At 28.3% G+C, this 15,553-nt stretch overlaps 2 protein-coding genes and 1 pseudogene across 3 annotated transcripts; 1 reads left to right on the forward strand and 2 right to left on the reverse strand.

Moving 5' to 3' along the window:
- Positions 1-2,775: 2,775 nt before the first annotated feature.
- On the reverse strand, positions 2,776-6,366 carry MKS88_004206 (1-deoxy-D-xylulose 5-phosphate synthase; the record flags this gene model as incomplete). The annotated part of the gene is made up of 1 exon (XM_067217362.1): positions 2,776-6,366. The coding sequence occupies one exon, from the start codon at positions 6,364-6,366 to the stop codon at positions 2,776-2,778; it is 3,591 nt and encodes a 1,196-aa protein (XP_067071798.1).
- A 584-nt stretch (positions 6,367-6,950) lies between these two features.
- Positions 6,951-10,823, reverse strand: MKS88_004207 (annotated as a pseudogene). Its single transcript has 9 exons — positions 10,747-10,823; positions 10,470-10,525; positions 9,274-9,423; positions 9,051-9,130; positions 8,518-8,864; positions 8,137-8,170; positions 7,957-8,043; positions 7,633-7,732; positions 6,954-7,009 (listed from the first exon to the last, which is right to left on the reverse strand). Coding segments are annotated over exons 1-9 (987 nt in total).
- Positions 10,824-10,960: 137 nt separating this feature from the next.
- Positions 10,961-14,368, forward strand: MKS88_004208 (mitochondrial intermediate peptidase; the record flags this gene model as incomplete). The annotated part of the gene is made up of 2 exons (XM_067217363.1): positions 10,961-13,888; positions 14,198-14,368. 2 exons carry the CDS (start codon positions 10,961-10,963, stop codon positions 14,366-14,368), a joined length of 3,099 nt encoding a protein of 1,032 aa, XP_067071799.1.
- Between the last annotated feature and the right edge of the window lie 1,185 nt (positions 14,369-15,553).

Below are 15,553 nucleotides of genomic sequence, written 5' to 3' on the forward strand. Positions count from 1 at the left end.
CGGAATGAACGTGTTATCAGGTAAAGATGATGGGTCTTCCTCGTACTCGGGCGTACAGGAGCTGTAGCTGTTATATACTTAATAAATACCGCTCTATGTAAGTAATGTGTATACATATGCATGTCTTCGCGTTTATTCAGTGTTACGCGTTTAAGCGACATTCCGCATTTATGCGGTATTACACGTTTAATACTGGCTTTCGCACTTAAGCGCTTTAACACTTACGTATTTACGTACTCACTTATGTACTCATTTACACATGTACTGGCTTACACGTTTACCTGTACTTCTTTCTCTTTGCGTGAGCACAGCCTCCAAAATGAAAAAGCTGTTCCGCAAAAATTTTAAATCTTGCAACTTTAAAAAATTTAATATATATAATAAAAAATTATTTTTCATATTCAAAAAAATGTAGAATAATGCATTTATCTTTGAATGAATTTTTATTTCTACTTAATTTTTTTTAATATTTTCCACAATTTAAATTAAGAAAACATTCAAATATATATTGTACGAAAATGTATATAATTACATGTTCATATACTATTTTACGTGTTATGTTAAAGAATTTTATAAAAAAAAAAAAAAAAAAGAAGCCAAAATTGTTGCATGATTCGTTTAGGCGATTGGTGGCTATTTTGCGCTGCGAAAAAGCAGCACACGAACCTATGTATGTATGGGAATATATCTATGAATTATGTATGTATGAATATATGTATATTTGAATATATGTAAGTATGAATATATGTAAGTACGAATATATGTAAGTACGAATATATGTAAGTACGAATATATGTAAGTACGAATATATGTAAATACGAATATATGTACGTATGAATATATGTAAGTACGAATATATGTAAGTAAGAATATATGTATTTACTTAAGTATATATGTACGTATGGATGTATGTACGTATGGATGTATGTACGTATGGATGTATGTACGTATGGATGTATGTACGTATGGATGTATGTATGTATGGATGTATGTACGTATGGATGTATGTACGTATGGATGTATGCATTTATGAAGGTAATAAATTTAGCGGACAGTATTTTTTTGTTGTGGCGCTATATAAGCAAAAGCTTGACGCCATTCTCCGGCAAAAAGGGGCAAAATTGTATATAACAGATTTTTCAAAAAAAAAAAAAAAACTTGTAAAAGATGACATGTTTAAATGAGTATACATAAAAATGAATGTATTTTATTTATTATAATATAATTAAACATTTTTGCAAATCTTAAATAAAGGAAAATATTTTGCACAAATGCATACATCGAAAATACAATCTACTTAAGTATGCTATGCGTAAACATGTTATGCGTACATATGTTGTGCGTATATATGTTGTACCTATATATGTTTAGCTTAAATATGTTTAGCACGAAATAAATTTTGTAAAAAAGCAAATGCTCAAATGGTTCATCGTGAATTATATTACATATATATATATATATATATATGCATATATTAAGTCATATTGTTTATAAAGCAAAAATGAACAGTTATATTATATTCTTATGTAATAATGAATATATGTAGTGGAATTTTTTCGCTGATCACTTAACACAAAGAGCTAAAAGGATCAAAACCGAAACATTTGATATGATACCAAGTTAATGGGAAACTACGAACTAATGTATAAAAATAAGCAATATATATATATATATATATATATATAATAATATATACTGTTTTAAAATATCGTATTTATTTTTGATCAAAGAGAGTATTAATGGGAAGCTCCCCTTTGAATGCCTTGATTTTCTTTATGAACGTTACCATGTTTTAATATTATTATTTTATTTTTTTATTTGCCATTTTTTATAATTACGTTAACATTTCGTCACTTCGTTTATATATATATATATATAAAACATTAATTATTCTTTTCCCTGAGTGAAATGCATAACTTGCCAGTTTACATAAAAATGTAAATTTACGTATAAGGCGAAATATGGCTCAAGAACACTAACTGTAGTTTTACTGCACAATATTAATTGCGTAGTTCCTTTTTGGACGAATATTTTTACTTGTGTTACATTCCCTCAGTTAATATATACCAAGAGCCGGTGACCACAATTTGATTTTTTGAGTTGCCCATATTTTAAGTGGTATGTATAAGGGGCAGTGTCATATGGGTATAAATTTATATGTGCTTATGGTATATATGGATGTATATATTTGTGCTTACCTGTATTATATATGGATGTATATATTTGGGCATACGTTTATATATTCCTCGTACTTGATCAGGGCGTGGGGGAAAGTGATCAAAATGGACTCACCTACAATAAGCTCATATTTGTAACCGATTTACATACGAGCATTTATGGTGGAATTTATACATTCCAAATCGGAAAGCAATATTTTATTGCACTTTTTTTAAACAGCTTTAATGGTACAATAATTTAAAAAAAAAAAAAAAAAAAAAAAAAAAAAGGTCTAAAAAAAATTTATTAAATATAAAGAGTCAAATAAATAAACAAAAATAGGATACTTTAAAAATGACAAGAATAAGGTAGAGTAACATAGAACAGATGTATATGCGTAATGTAAATCCGTATGTACGCGAGTTGGTATATGTACATATATAGACACAATAATGCACAGCATAAATGATCAATATATAATATACTTTTAAAAATGTAAAATGCTTAGGGGGGGGGCGTTTATTTTGATTTATATTACTTTGTTTTCACCCCGTTTTATGTTCCTCTGCTTTGCATCAATCTACTTTAAACCATCCCATTTTGTATTATTCTACTTTTTTACAATATATTGCTTTTCAAGTAGTCCTTTATTCTAAGAGCGAGATTCCTCCTGTCCATTCCGGCATCTATCTGCTGTTCTTTGTAAGTTGCATGTTCTATTGGAGTATTCGGTATATAAATATTATGAACTGCCATATTATAAGTAGAAATATAATTCTTTTGTATTATGTAATTATTAAAATGTGTTGAAAACCCACCTATGGTATTGTCTTCATATGTAATAAGACAATGGTGTTTATTATGTTTTACTAGGTAATCTATAATATCTTTATCTAAAGGATTCAAAAAGATCATATCAATAATTGAAAAGGAAAAATTTTCAAAGAAATATTTATCTTGTTCTATCTCTTTAACTGCATTAACAACATTGAATAACATACTACCCATATTAAAAATACTAATTTTCTTTTTTTTCTTTTCCTCAGTTCTTCTTGTACTGCCATTTTTATCATTATCCTCTGTGCTTAATTTAATAATTCTAGATTTTCCAAAAAAAGCACTCCTAACGTTGAGACTGTCAAGCGATGCTTCCTCTTTTTCAACGTCTATGTGGAAATATTTCTTCATGTAATTGTTACTTAACGAATTTATTCTGGGTAAACGGATGTATAGAGAATCCTCTCTATTCAAGTAGCTAAGTTTTAAAGCCTTTTTTAAGTCTATACTATTACTAGGTGATATAATAATGGCATTACTTAATGATCCAAGGAAAGTTAAATCATAAATACCTTGGTGTGTTGCCCCATCTTCACCTATTAAACCACTTCTACCTATAATAACAGTTATAGGTATTTTTTGTAGATTCAAATCATGTATAATTTGATCATAAGCTCTTTGTAAAAATGTTGAGTAAATGGATAAATGAACACTCAAGTTTCTATTCATTGCCATGGAAGCTGCAAATGTAACTGCATGTTGTTCAGCTATTCCTACATCATACACATTATTCGCATAATTCTTACTAATTTTAACTAATCCTGAGCCACCTAACATAGCAGGGGATATAAAGATTATCTTTTTTTCATTTTTTTTTAAATATTTTAACATTTCTTCTGTATATATATCCGTAAAAGTTTCTTTAGAAAACATTTCTTCATAATTTATTATGTCATTTGAAAATTCGTTTCTATTTTTATCTTTACTTTCCCCCTTTTCCATTTGCATGCAGTTTTCGGCACTATATGTACATTTTTCTTCTTCCTTAGAGTTTTTATTTTTATCGATTTTTTTTCCTTCTAGCTTTGAGGGGACTGAAGTATACGAACTATGCATATTGTTAGAAGCTGGATCATTTAACAGATTCAAATCAAAAGGGAAAATTTCGTTAATCTTTATTGAATGCATTATATTTATTGGACTCCTCGAATTAATGAACTCATTTGATTTGTTTGTACGGATATGTAATACCGTAGCTTTTTTAATTTTATTTTTTTTTATATCCATCAAGACTTTGAGTAATTCTTCTGTATTATTTCCATCTATCACTCCAATATAATCATAGTTCAAATTTTCAAATATATTGTTTCCGCTTTCTAACCTAGCTATATTATCTTTATTTGAATATTTATTAGAAATAAAACTATGTAAATGATCAGACAAGGAACCTATCGGTCTGTTTCCTGATATACTTAATGCATTTGTAGGTAGAGAAACCTGACCATTGTCATTGTAAATTATTAAAACTTTCGAATTTAAAAATGAAATGTAATTTAAAGCTTCTAGTGCCATACCGCCTGTTAACCCTCCATCACCAATTATTGCAATGTGCATTCTGTTCATAAAATCCTCCGAATTGTTTCTCCCTGGGCTCAAGTTTTTTATTAAATTGTTCAGGTCATTCGCATTTTCTGCCCCACAGGTTTTCATTTCTTCATCTGAAATGCTGCCTAGACTGCTACTTACACTGCTGCCCACATCCGCGCTTAACTTCTTTCCAACCTGTACATCTCCCCTCTCTTCTTTACCATTTACTTGCCAGTCGGCCTCATACAAACCCTGAATTGCGCTTAACGAAGTGGAACTATGACCAGCACCAAACTTGTCATAAGTGCTTTCAAAAATGCTTAGAAAACCACAAATACCTTTTTTCTTTCTTAATGAAAAAAATAATAGTTTTCTCCCTGTTAAAATTTTATGTACATAGGCCTGATGGCCTATATCATATATTACATGATCATACGGTTGATCAAATAGGTATAACAACAACAACTGCATTTCTAGTAAACTTAAGCCTGCCGAGAAATGTCCTCCTGTTATATTTACTATGAAATAAAGAAAGATTTTTAGTTCATGTGCTAGCAAAGGTAAATATTTACTTTTTAACTTTTTCAAATCAGAAGGATTATTAATTAATTTTAGTAAAGGTAAATAATTTAATACTTTTTTCATTCTTAATATATTTTCTTTGTTATAATATTTTTTATCTATATTATTTATGAACACTCCATTATTCCTAAATTCTTCCTGAAGCAATTTTTCGAATTGTGGTTCATCATATTTGTCTATATCAAATATAACACTCTTTTTAATAATATCTTGAGAAAAAAATAGCTTTTCATAATCTTCAGGTATATCCCTCTCTACATACAGTTTTATTATTTCACTGTATATTTCTTTACTATACTTATTTTTGTACTCCTCAATTTTTATATAACTGTTGATCATATCGAAATATACATCCAAATTTATTTTCTTATTATTTGAGTTTGTTTCATGTTCTAACACAGAGCTCACAGAGCTACCATCTATGTTCTTCTTGCTACTATAAGTTGTAATTAATCTGTCCTTCTGATTATCTATGAATAAGTTGTTCCCTACATTAGTACTATTCGAGTAACTACTATTACTTCTATGCTTCTTATGGATGTAATACTTTTCATTCTTACTGAATATGAAGTCTTTTTTTTTAAAAAAGCATTTCCTCAAATATTTTAAATTAAAATAATTTATAAATAATAGATTCGAGTTACTTGTACGTTTTATATTAACTTCCTTAGGGATGAAGTTACGTTCGCAATAATGCGTGTCCACCGTATCACAGTCGTAAGTGGATTCATTTAAATTTTTTGTAATTTCCTTTTTATTAAATGTTTCCTCTGCACGTACAGAGCTTCCTCTTTCTCCCTTTCTATTGAGGGAATCACTACTATTATTGTTTCTGTTGTTACTGTTTCTGTTGTTACTGTTTCTGTCGTTAGTGTTTCTGTCGTTAGTGTTTCTGTCGTTAGTGTTTCTGTCGTTAGTGTTTCTGTTGTTACTGTTTCTGTTGTTACTGTTATTGTTATTGCTGTTGCTATTGTTATTGCTGCTGCTACTACTACTGCATGCCCTTTTGTGAGCCCTATTCACATTGTTCACCTCAACCGGCTGCTGCCTACTGTGAATATCATAACTCGCAATACTAAAAATGGAAGGAAACGAATTCTGACAAGTACTACATAAACTGCTCTTCTTTCTTGTTATCTTACTTAATTTTTTTAAGTAAATTATATTTTTATTTGCCTCATTTTTACTACTTGCACTATTCAAATTAATGCATGTTAAAACTAGTAAGATGTGGGACAGGTAAAGAGTTACTGATATGAACATGATGGCATGTCATGATAAGGAAAATAAAAAAGAAAAAGAAAATTAATATAATTAAATGAAAAAAAAAAAAAAAAAAAAAAAATCAACTCACATTTCTATTTAAAAAGTGTTTGTAATCGTGATCGCCTTTATAATAAGATTTTTCTTCAAGCTTTCCGACTGCGCTGTATGTAAACTTAAATATGTATGACGCGTATATGCATACATGTACTTAATTATTCTGATATATACAACATTAACAAATTTACGAGGTTCTCATAAAAGGAGCATAATTGCTGAAGATACGAATTTTAAAAAACAGTAAAAAGTATATATATGTATGTGTATATATGTAAATATTTACCTATGTATAATTTGTTTAACCGTTCAACACGTAAAAGTAATATATTCTAATACACAGTTCTATACGCGACGAATACTTGAAAAAAAAAAAAAATAATATTACCTCCTATATTTTTGCTTTATTTATTTTATACCATTTATTTTAATTTATTCTTCTTATTTTCTTTTTTTCGAACGAGCGTACAAATATGTGTACTTGTTGACCCCTAAATTTCGCCTTCATTATCTTTGTAAAATTTTCTTTAAAGAACATGAGATAGATTTGTTTCTTCAATGTCATTGAAGCAGTTGTGCTTTAGGGCTACACATTTAATAAGGAAGGAAAATAAAAAACATGAGATTAGGATGTACATATAATTTATTAGCAGAAGAGTAATATTAAAGCAAAATATGCAAATAGCTCAACGAAATTAAAAAAAATAAAAATATATTAACACATGGGCATGAATAAGAAAATAAAGCAAATTAGTCGAATAATGAAAAATTGTAAAAAATAAAAATAAAAATAAATAAATAAATGTATAAATAACTAAAATAAGAAGCATAAAAAGGTACATAAAATGATACATAAAATGGTACATAAAATGATACATAAAATGGTACATAAAATGATACATAAAATGGTACATAAAATGATACATAAAATGGTACATAAAATGATACATAAAATGGTACATAAAATGATACATAAAATGGTACATAAAATGATACATAAAATGGTACATAAAATGATACATAAAATGGTACATAAAATGATGCATAAAATGGTACATAAAATGCGTTAACATGCTTACATAAATTTGTGAATATATTCATATATACGTATGTGTGAATATATAATATACATACACATACTTCTATGCATGTTTTTACGCGACATGTACAGTTTTACTTATGTATTTTTTAAAACTCTAAAATACAAACCTTCTTTTGATGATATTCGGTAGCGGGGGTCATATATAAGCATTTTTGAAATTAAATCAGCAGTTGCTTGTTCAGGTATTGCGCTTTTTAATATATTCGTCTGGGTGAGAGAAGAACGGAAAAGTTTTTGATGAAAGTGAGAATAGTAGGTAGTATATAACACAGTAAATGCACAGTGCACTTGTCCTTCATTCCTTCCTCAAACGTGGATACGTATGTACGTACGCATGTGTGTATATTTGTGTACACACGTGTGTATATGTATATATATATATATATATATATATATATATATTCATATTTTTGCTTATCTTTTAAGTGCACCTCAAAATAAGGAAACATATTGTGTCTCTCCGCATCCTCAGTTGTTAACTTATTTTTATCTCCAAGAGTTAAATAAATTAATTCAAGCTAAAAATTTTTGCATGAACACACATTATTATTTGAAAAATGAACAAGCCTGTTAAAATATTATGCAAATATGTATATGCTCTTCGAATTTACTTGAGATTGGTCGTTCTTCCCAGGAAATAGCGGCCTTTATAGGAAATAAAAGCGTTAAATTTGTTTGTTTGTTTTACTTATTTATTTTTTGTATTTGTTAATTTATTTATTTGTTTATTTATATATTTACGCATTAATTCATTTATTTATTTTTATTTTTTTGTTTGCGCAAATGTTCCAAGAACCTGCATATACATATGTTTAACGAAATGAACATGAACGGACACCACGCTGTACCTATGTAAATGTCTCTCATACATAAGCAAATACACGTACGTATGCACATACATACACACATACATGTACATATACATACATATACATGTATATGCATCATGTATGTATATATTAGCCTATGCTCGCGCGCGTAATGTAAGTTACCTGCCTAATATCAATTCCACAAACAGACAACCTATACTCCATACATCAACTTTCTGGTCATAATTTTTTGACTGTAATAAAATTTCTGGGGATCTATACCAAAGGGTTACAACAGTAGGGGTCATGTTGTCACTTTTCTCAACTGACAAACCTAAGTCCCCTAATTTTATTTCCCCATTGGAATTGATAAAAATGTTCTCAGGTTTTATATCCCTATGCAAATAGTTGTTTGAGTGCAAATAACATATAGCCAATAATAATTCAAATATTATATACTTAATTTCCTTAAAATTCAAATTGTATTTTTTTGTAAAATTAAGTAAGTCAATATTACAGTATTCAAAAACCTTTATGCAAAAGAGGGAAAAAAAAGAGGAGGACGTTAAGAAGAACTGGCACATGTGCGTCGGTGGGTGAACATACATACATACATACTCATGACCAATCTAACGCACATACACACGCACATACGCACACATATGCATAAATTGGTGGGCGTGGGGGACGTCAACCTTTGCATATTTGTTTTTAACCAGATATAGGCAGGAATTCTCTAAGTTTTCGCCCTTCAGTTTTTCTTCGATATCTTTCCCGTAAAAAATACTTTTTAAGCCTTTAAAAAAAGAATAAAAAGTAGTAAGAAAAAAAAAAAAAAAATCATTTGGCAAATATAAATAATATACATCACGATTACATAAATTTCACTCTTGACTTTTTTTTTTTTTTTATTTTTTTTTTCTCTACAATATGTCATACCAATTATATTTTTGTGTTTTATTTTTTGAAGTATGGTTAGTTCCCGTAAGATGCTTTTACTTATGCCATAATTATCATCACACAGATTTATTATTTTTTTGATTGCTACAAAGTTGTTATCCTTTTTGTCCAGCGCCTTATATACAATTCCTAAAATTTTGCATGTACATGTTAATATGCGTAATGAGTATGTAGTTACAACGGTATGTTTGTATTCATTGTATATTTGTTCTTGCAGTACATAAGCATGAACAAAACATACGTTAGCACTGTCAGAAAAGATGTTCTAGTGCATAAATCAGCATCTGAAAAAATCTAACCATACGTTCCTTTTCCTATTACACACAAGAAATTAAAACTTGAAATGTCCCTTGTGTTCATTGCCAAAAATTGCAGTTTTACTTCTTATAATTGTTCCTGAACAGTCGTCACATTTTCTACTTTATATTTACGTACACACACTTACACATACACACACATACGTATATATATACATATGTATTCATATACATACGTATTCATATACATACGTATTCATATACATATATATTCATATACATACGTATTCATATGCATACGTATTCATATACATACGTATACATATATGCATATTGTATTTTGGATATCCCCTAAAATATCAGAAAAAAAAAAAAAAAAAGAGAATAATCACTCTTTACTTATCTTACCAGAACTCTTTAAATGAATATGTAGCAAGCTATAAAGTTCTTATCATTAAAAACTCTTAATGAAGAACTATCAATTTGTGTATTTTTTTTCATTTATAAAAAATGAAATTAACTTATATTTTAATTATACCATTTACTGTAACATAACTCAATTTTTAATTATTAAAAAAGAACCTGAATTTTCGACTTAATACAAAAAAATAAAAAATAAAAATACAGTAGCAATCTATTTATTTTTATCCCTCACTAATTATTGGCCCTACATTCTAACCCAGAAAGATTGTATTCAAATCAGTGGGTTCTCATTAAAAAAAAAATAAAAAAAAGAAGCAAAAATAAAGCAGTACTTAAAAATTATTACTGTAAAATTTATGCTAAAATAGCAGCGCTAAAAAATTAGTGCTAAAGAATTAGGGCCCAAAAGTCAAATATGAAATTGCCTGAACAGCTGTTTATAACCTGCTGACTATGTCAGGCAAAAAAATAAAAAAAATATATATACACCCGTACACAATATTTCACAGTATAGTACTTGATCCTGATTTAAATTAGTTAGATCTTTATTTCTACAAGAGAAAAAAAAAAAAGAAAAGTTAAGAACATTTTCTACACAATTGGAAGAGTAACATTAATTTCAAAATATATAGTTGTTTTCGACGGAAAAAAGCACACAAAATAGAGAATCATGAAAAGTTAAAATTTAAAGAAATATAAACTAAGCGATGATCTAATACACTCCTCAACTTAAACGCGAATAGATATAAACATCAGCTTGTCATATTTTAACCTACGAGTAGAATCAATATGCAAATCACGTTCGAAATGGCTATTAAATGTGCCCATATATTCATGATGTGAGTCCATCTACCCATATCTGTATATGCAAAATATATTTTACAACCTGAGTCCATATTTAAGCGCGTAGAAGATTACAGGAGGGTCTTCCTAAAAGATTGTTAAGAAGATTTCCGAACAGTTTGCCTAAAAGTTTGCTTAAAATAATGCATTCCATGTTGTGCTCTTTGGTCGTCTTAAAATGTAGAAGGAGCAAAAGCAAAAAAATATTTTCTAGGCGATATTTTCTCTTCGATATAATTAGCAGTAAAAAAAGAGGAATTTCCAAAATATTCGATAAAATTAATCTAAAATATTTTGTAAATAATGAGGGTAAGCACATAACACAAGAAAATGGTGATAGATTGCAAAACATCGGGGCATATAACACTACACATATTGCACTACATAACGCACAGAATAAAGACATCTCTTATGGAACACCCGCTCACCTTGGCAAGTGCTCCCCAAACATAGACTTATTAAAAGACGATGATGTTTACGAAATTGATAAAATTTTACGGCATGTTAAGGAGAAAAAAGAAAAATGCGGAAATATAAAAGAAAAGGGTGAGGAGGGATATCTCCTAGAATTAATTGGAATAACAGGCAATGGAAATGACATCGTCGAATCTAGTACCGTATGTATACGTTCATGTGAAGATATATTAAATAAAATGTGCAAAGAAAAAGATATTTTTAAAATTATAAATATGGTAGATACGGTTTCAAATAATTTATGCAAACTGGGTGATGCATTAGAATTGTTGAGAAATTTGCATAATAATAAGAGTGTTATTTCAAGAGCACATGAGGCATTAGAAAAATTAACTAGCTATATTGACAAAATAAATATTGATCAAAGTGTTTATAAATTTTTAAAAAAGAAATATAATGAAAATGCAAATATATTAGATCATGAGCATAGAGAAGTGCTACGCAATATGATTCTTTCTATGGAGAATCAAGGTGTTCATATAAAAGATAAAAAAAAAAAAAAAGAATATTTAGAATTACAATATCAGGAAAAGAATCTTTCTTTTCAGGCCTCCTCAAATTTTAATTCTGAATACGATGGATGTTATATTGAGAAAAATAAAATTTCACCATATATTAGTGAACACATCATTAAACAGTATGAACAAACAGTTATGCATTTTGTTAAAAATAATAAAATAAAAATGAATAAACAATACTCTATGGACAAATATATATATTTATTACAAGACAGTTCCTTCGTTATGACAATATTAGAAAAAGTCAATGATGAGCAAGTAACAAATCAGGTATATGCCCTACTCAAAAAACCCAATAAATTATTTCTAAACAATATATTAGTTCTTCAGTATTATCGAAATATGTTAATACGTTTTAGAAATTTTAAGACTTATAATGAATATTCCTTAATACACTGTATATTGAATACACCAGCAAAGGTAAGTTTCTTTTTATCTAATTTTTTAGATAAAATTATTCCATGCTTTTTTAAAGAATTGCAGTTTATAGAGAGATACATAAATACAGTAGCTTGTAAAGCGGATAACAAAGGTGGGAATATATCGAAGGAGGAGATCGACTACAGCAACGTCGTCTTTCCCACTAGTAGAAATAATAGTAGTAATGATAAAATTGGCTACAATTATTCGGACCGGATGATAGCCAAATTAACCCCAGCAAATATATTTTACTACATGAACGAAATCAAAAAGGTAAAACTAAAAAAAATAGAAGAACAGATGAACAAACATTTGAGCTTATATGATGTTATAAAGTTCGTCATTACTCTTTTGAGAGACACTTATTCATTAGAAATGGTTAATATTATGCCCCTATATAATGAACTGTGGGATGATAGCATTATAAAATTTGAAATAAAAAAAGGAAACTATATATATGGACATATATATATGGACTTGTTTGAGAGAGAAAATAAGAGCCATTCGATTGCTCAGTACACTGTACGGTGTTCAAAGAATATGAACGCTTGCTTGAAATATAAATGGTTTGCACGAAATGCTGAGCAGTGTCCGTACTTTTACTCGGGAATTGTTAGAGATCATGTTAGTCGTAGTGTTACTCAAAATGTTGGCAGTAATGTTGACTCTAAAGCTGGAAATAGTACTGAAAATGATGCTGACTATAATGCGCACCGTAATGCTGATAATGTGAGCGAGGAGGATATACATGCTCCTAATAATACCCTGGAAGAGGAGCAAAAAGACGAATCAAGGAATGAGACAAAGAGAAGGGTAGTGGAATTATGTGATAGCAGCACAGAGGACGGTCGCACCATCAACCCAAGTGCTACTAATAACGGCAACTCGAGGAATAGTGGGAAATGCCCTATCCACAGCACGTCGAATTATAGGCAAACAACTTCAACTTTTTTGGTTTGCAATTTTAACGTAAATTTGAACGACACTGAGTATGGATATGCCGATATGAACAGCCCCCAAGATACCATTTTTGTAAATTCAAAAATAGCATATTTTTTAGAAAAAATAAAAATGTCTATAGATAAAGTTAGTATGTTTCTGCATGAATTCGGTCATACGTTACACTGCATATTGAGCTCCACTTATTTACAGCATTTATCAGGAAATAGAAGTGGTGTAGATTTTTCCGAATTTTCGTCTCATTTTTTTGAAGAATATTTAAATAGTTATGATGCGTTGTTACTATTATATAGTAAAAATAAAGAAGAAAAGGATAATATGAAAATTTTGATACATGATTACATAAAAAATAAAAATATTATCTGTTATTATTCACTTGTTCAAGTTACAATTCAGTCTATAATTGATCAAATATTTTATTCCATATCTCATAATTCAAATTCTATTACTGAACGGAAACAATTGATAGAAAATGAAATAAATGCTTATTTTTTAGGAATGAATTACAAAGGCATTTTTATTTTAGATTTATTCCCACAAATACATTTTTCAAAAACAACGCACTTAATTCATTATCCTTCAAATTATTACTCATACTTATATTGCTCTGTATTAGCTAAATATGTATGGAATAGAACATTCAAAAATAATATATACAATAAGGATAAAGCTAAAAAAATTGTGCAATTCTTACAAGGGGTAAAATGAAAATGCATGCTACGCTGTTCGTTGGACGACTCCATGTTTCTAAATTTTGTCGTATATCTGTCCTTCGTGTATATGAGCCTGTGCATGCACACATATATATACAAACGTATATATATGTGTGTGTACATAAGTGTGTATATGTATACCTATACAATTACCCATACATATATACATGTATATGCATATGTGCACACACGTGTATATATGTATACCTATACAGTTGCATTTACATATACATACACCCTGTATAAACATATGTGCATATTTTTACTTTCCCTTACCCTACCCTTATCTCTTCAGGGTTCAGTTGATTCGAGCTTAAAAAATATCATATCTTTAGTGGAAAATGACAAGGCTAAAATTGAACACTATACACAAAATCCTCACCAAATCCCATTGGACGATTTTTTCCAATATTACGAAGGTGATAATAAAGAGAGCAAATACTACACATTTTTGCAGTCCCTATAATGAAATTTTTTAGTTTTTTTTAACTTTTTCCGCCATTGGGTGTACCCTCATTAAGGAATTAATTGATATAATGCTTTTAAAAAAAAAAATTTTTCCTTTTAATTTTTTATTTTTATTATTCTATATATTTATTTATTTATTTTATTTTTTATTTTTATTATTCTATATATTTATTTATTTATTTATTTTATTTTATTTTTTTTTATTTATTTTTGTTTTATTTATTTATTTTTATTATTTTTTTTATTTTTTTTTTTTTGCCCTGTTGAAAAATGCTTATACATTCTTCCAATAGTGCTTTATATTCGTATTTATACATACAAAATTTGAACTGTGCGTATATTGTATCCCATTAAAAAATGATCATTTCCAGTGATCTCCAACGGAAGACTTTTCTGAGTTTAAATGGAAAGTTGTTTTCTCAATTTGTATTTATAAAGGATTGTACATGAATTTTGTGCTGCTTAAAAATGTGTACACATATTTTATTATATAAAGTTAAGGTTATTGGGGGTATACAGAATTTCATTATCCTCTTTGTTAAAGCAGCCACAGCAAGAAAAGTCATTAAAGGTATAAGGTATTTTTCCGCATTTTAAAATAAATTTAATTTTGCCAAAAAAAAAGAAAAAGAAACAGACAGTATTAGTGCTGCGAAAATACCAACATTGACATTATTGTTAATATAAATATTGATGTTAATATTAACTCTAATTTAATGTTAACCCGTTGGTGAAAAAAAAAAAAAAAAAAAAAGATTTCCATATTGAGGCAGATTTGTACTTGTATTTATGTGTCGTGCCACGAACTATGTTACAATCCATTACATGCGCAGTATTTCTATTCCTCAAATGCATTTTTCAAGAAAATTAAAAAAAGAAAAGAAAAGAAAAGAAAAACAAAAAAAAAAAAAAAAAAAAGGCTTTAAAATGTGTAAGCGTATAAAATTATTTTCTTTAAATAATATATGACCAACATAAAAAAAAAAAAAATCATTTTTAATGAAAAAGATTTTTTTTCGTGAAAAATGGGAAGAGAAAAAAAATTTTTTTTTTAGTAAATTCAAGGTTTGCCGCAATAACATTAACGTGTGTTATTACGAGAAAAACAGTTATAAAACGCACACAGAAAATAATAGCTGTAATTAAAAAACAAATACATGTAAACATAATTCATACGAAAGGT

Source organism: Plasmodium brasilianum, chromosome 12 (genome assembly GCF_023973825.1).
Source record: "Plasmodium brasilianum strain Bolivian I chromosome 12, whole genome shotgun sequence".
In the NCBI taxonomy this organism is placed as follows: domain Eukaryota; phylum Apicomplexa; class Aconoidasida; order Haemosporida; family Plasmodiidae; genus Plasmodium; species Plasmodium brasilianum.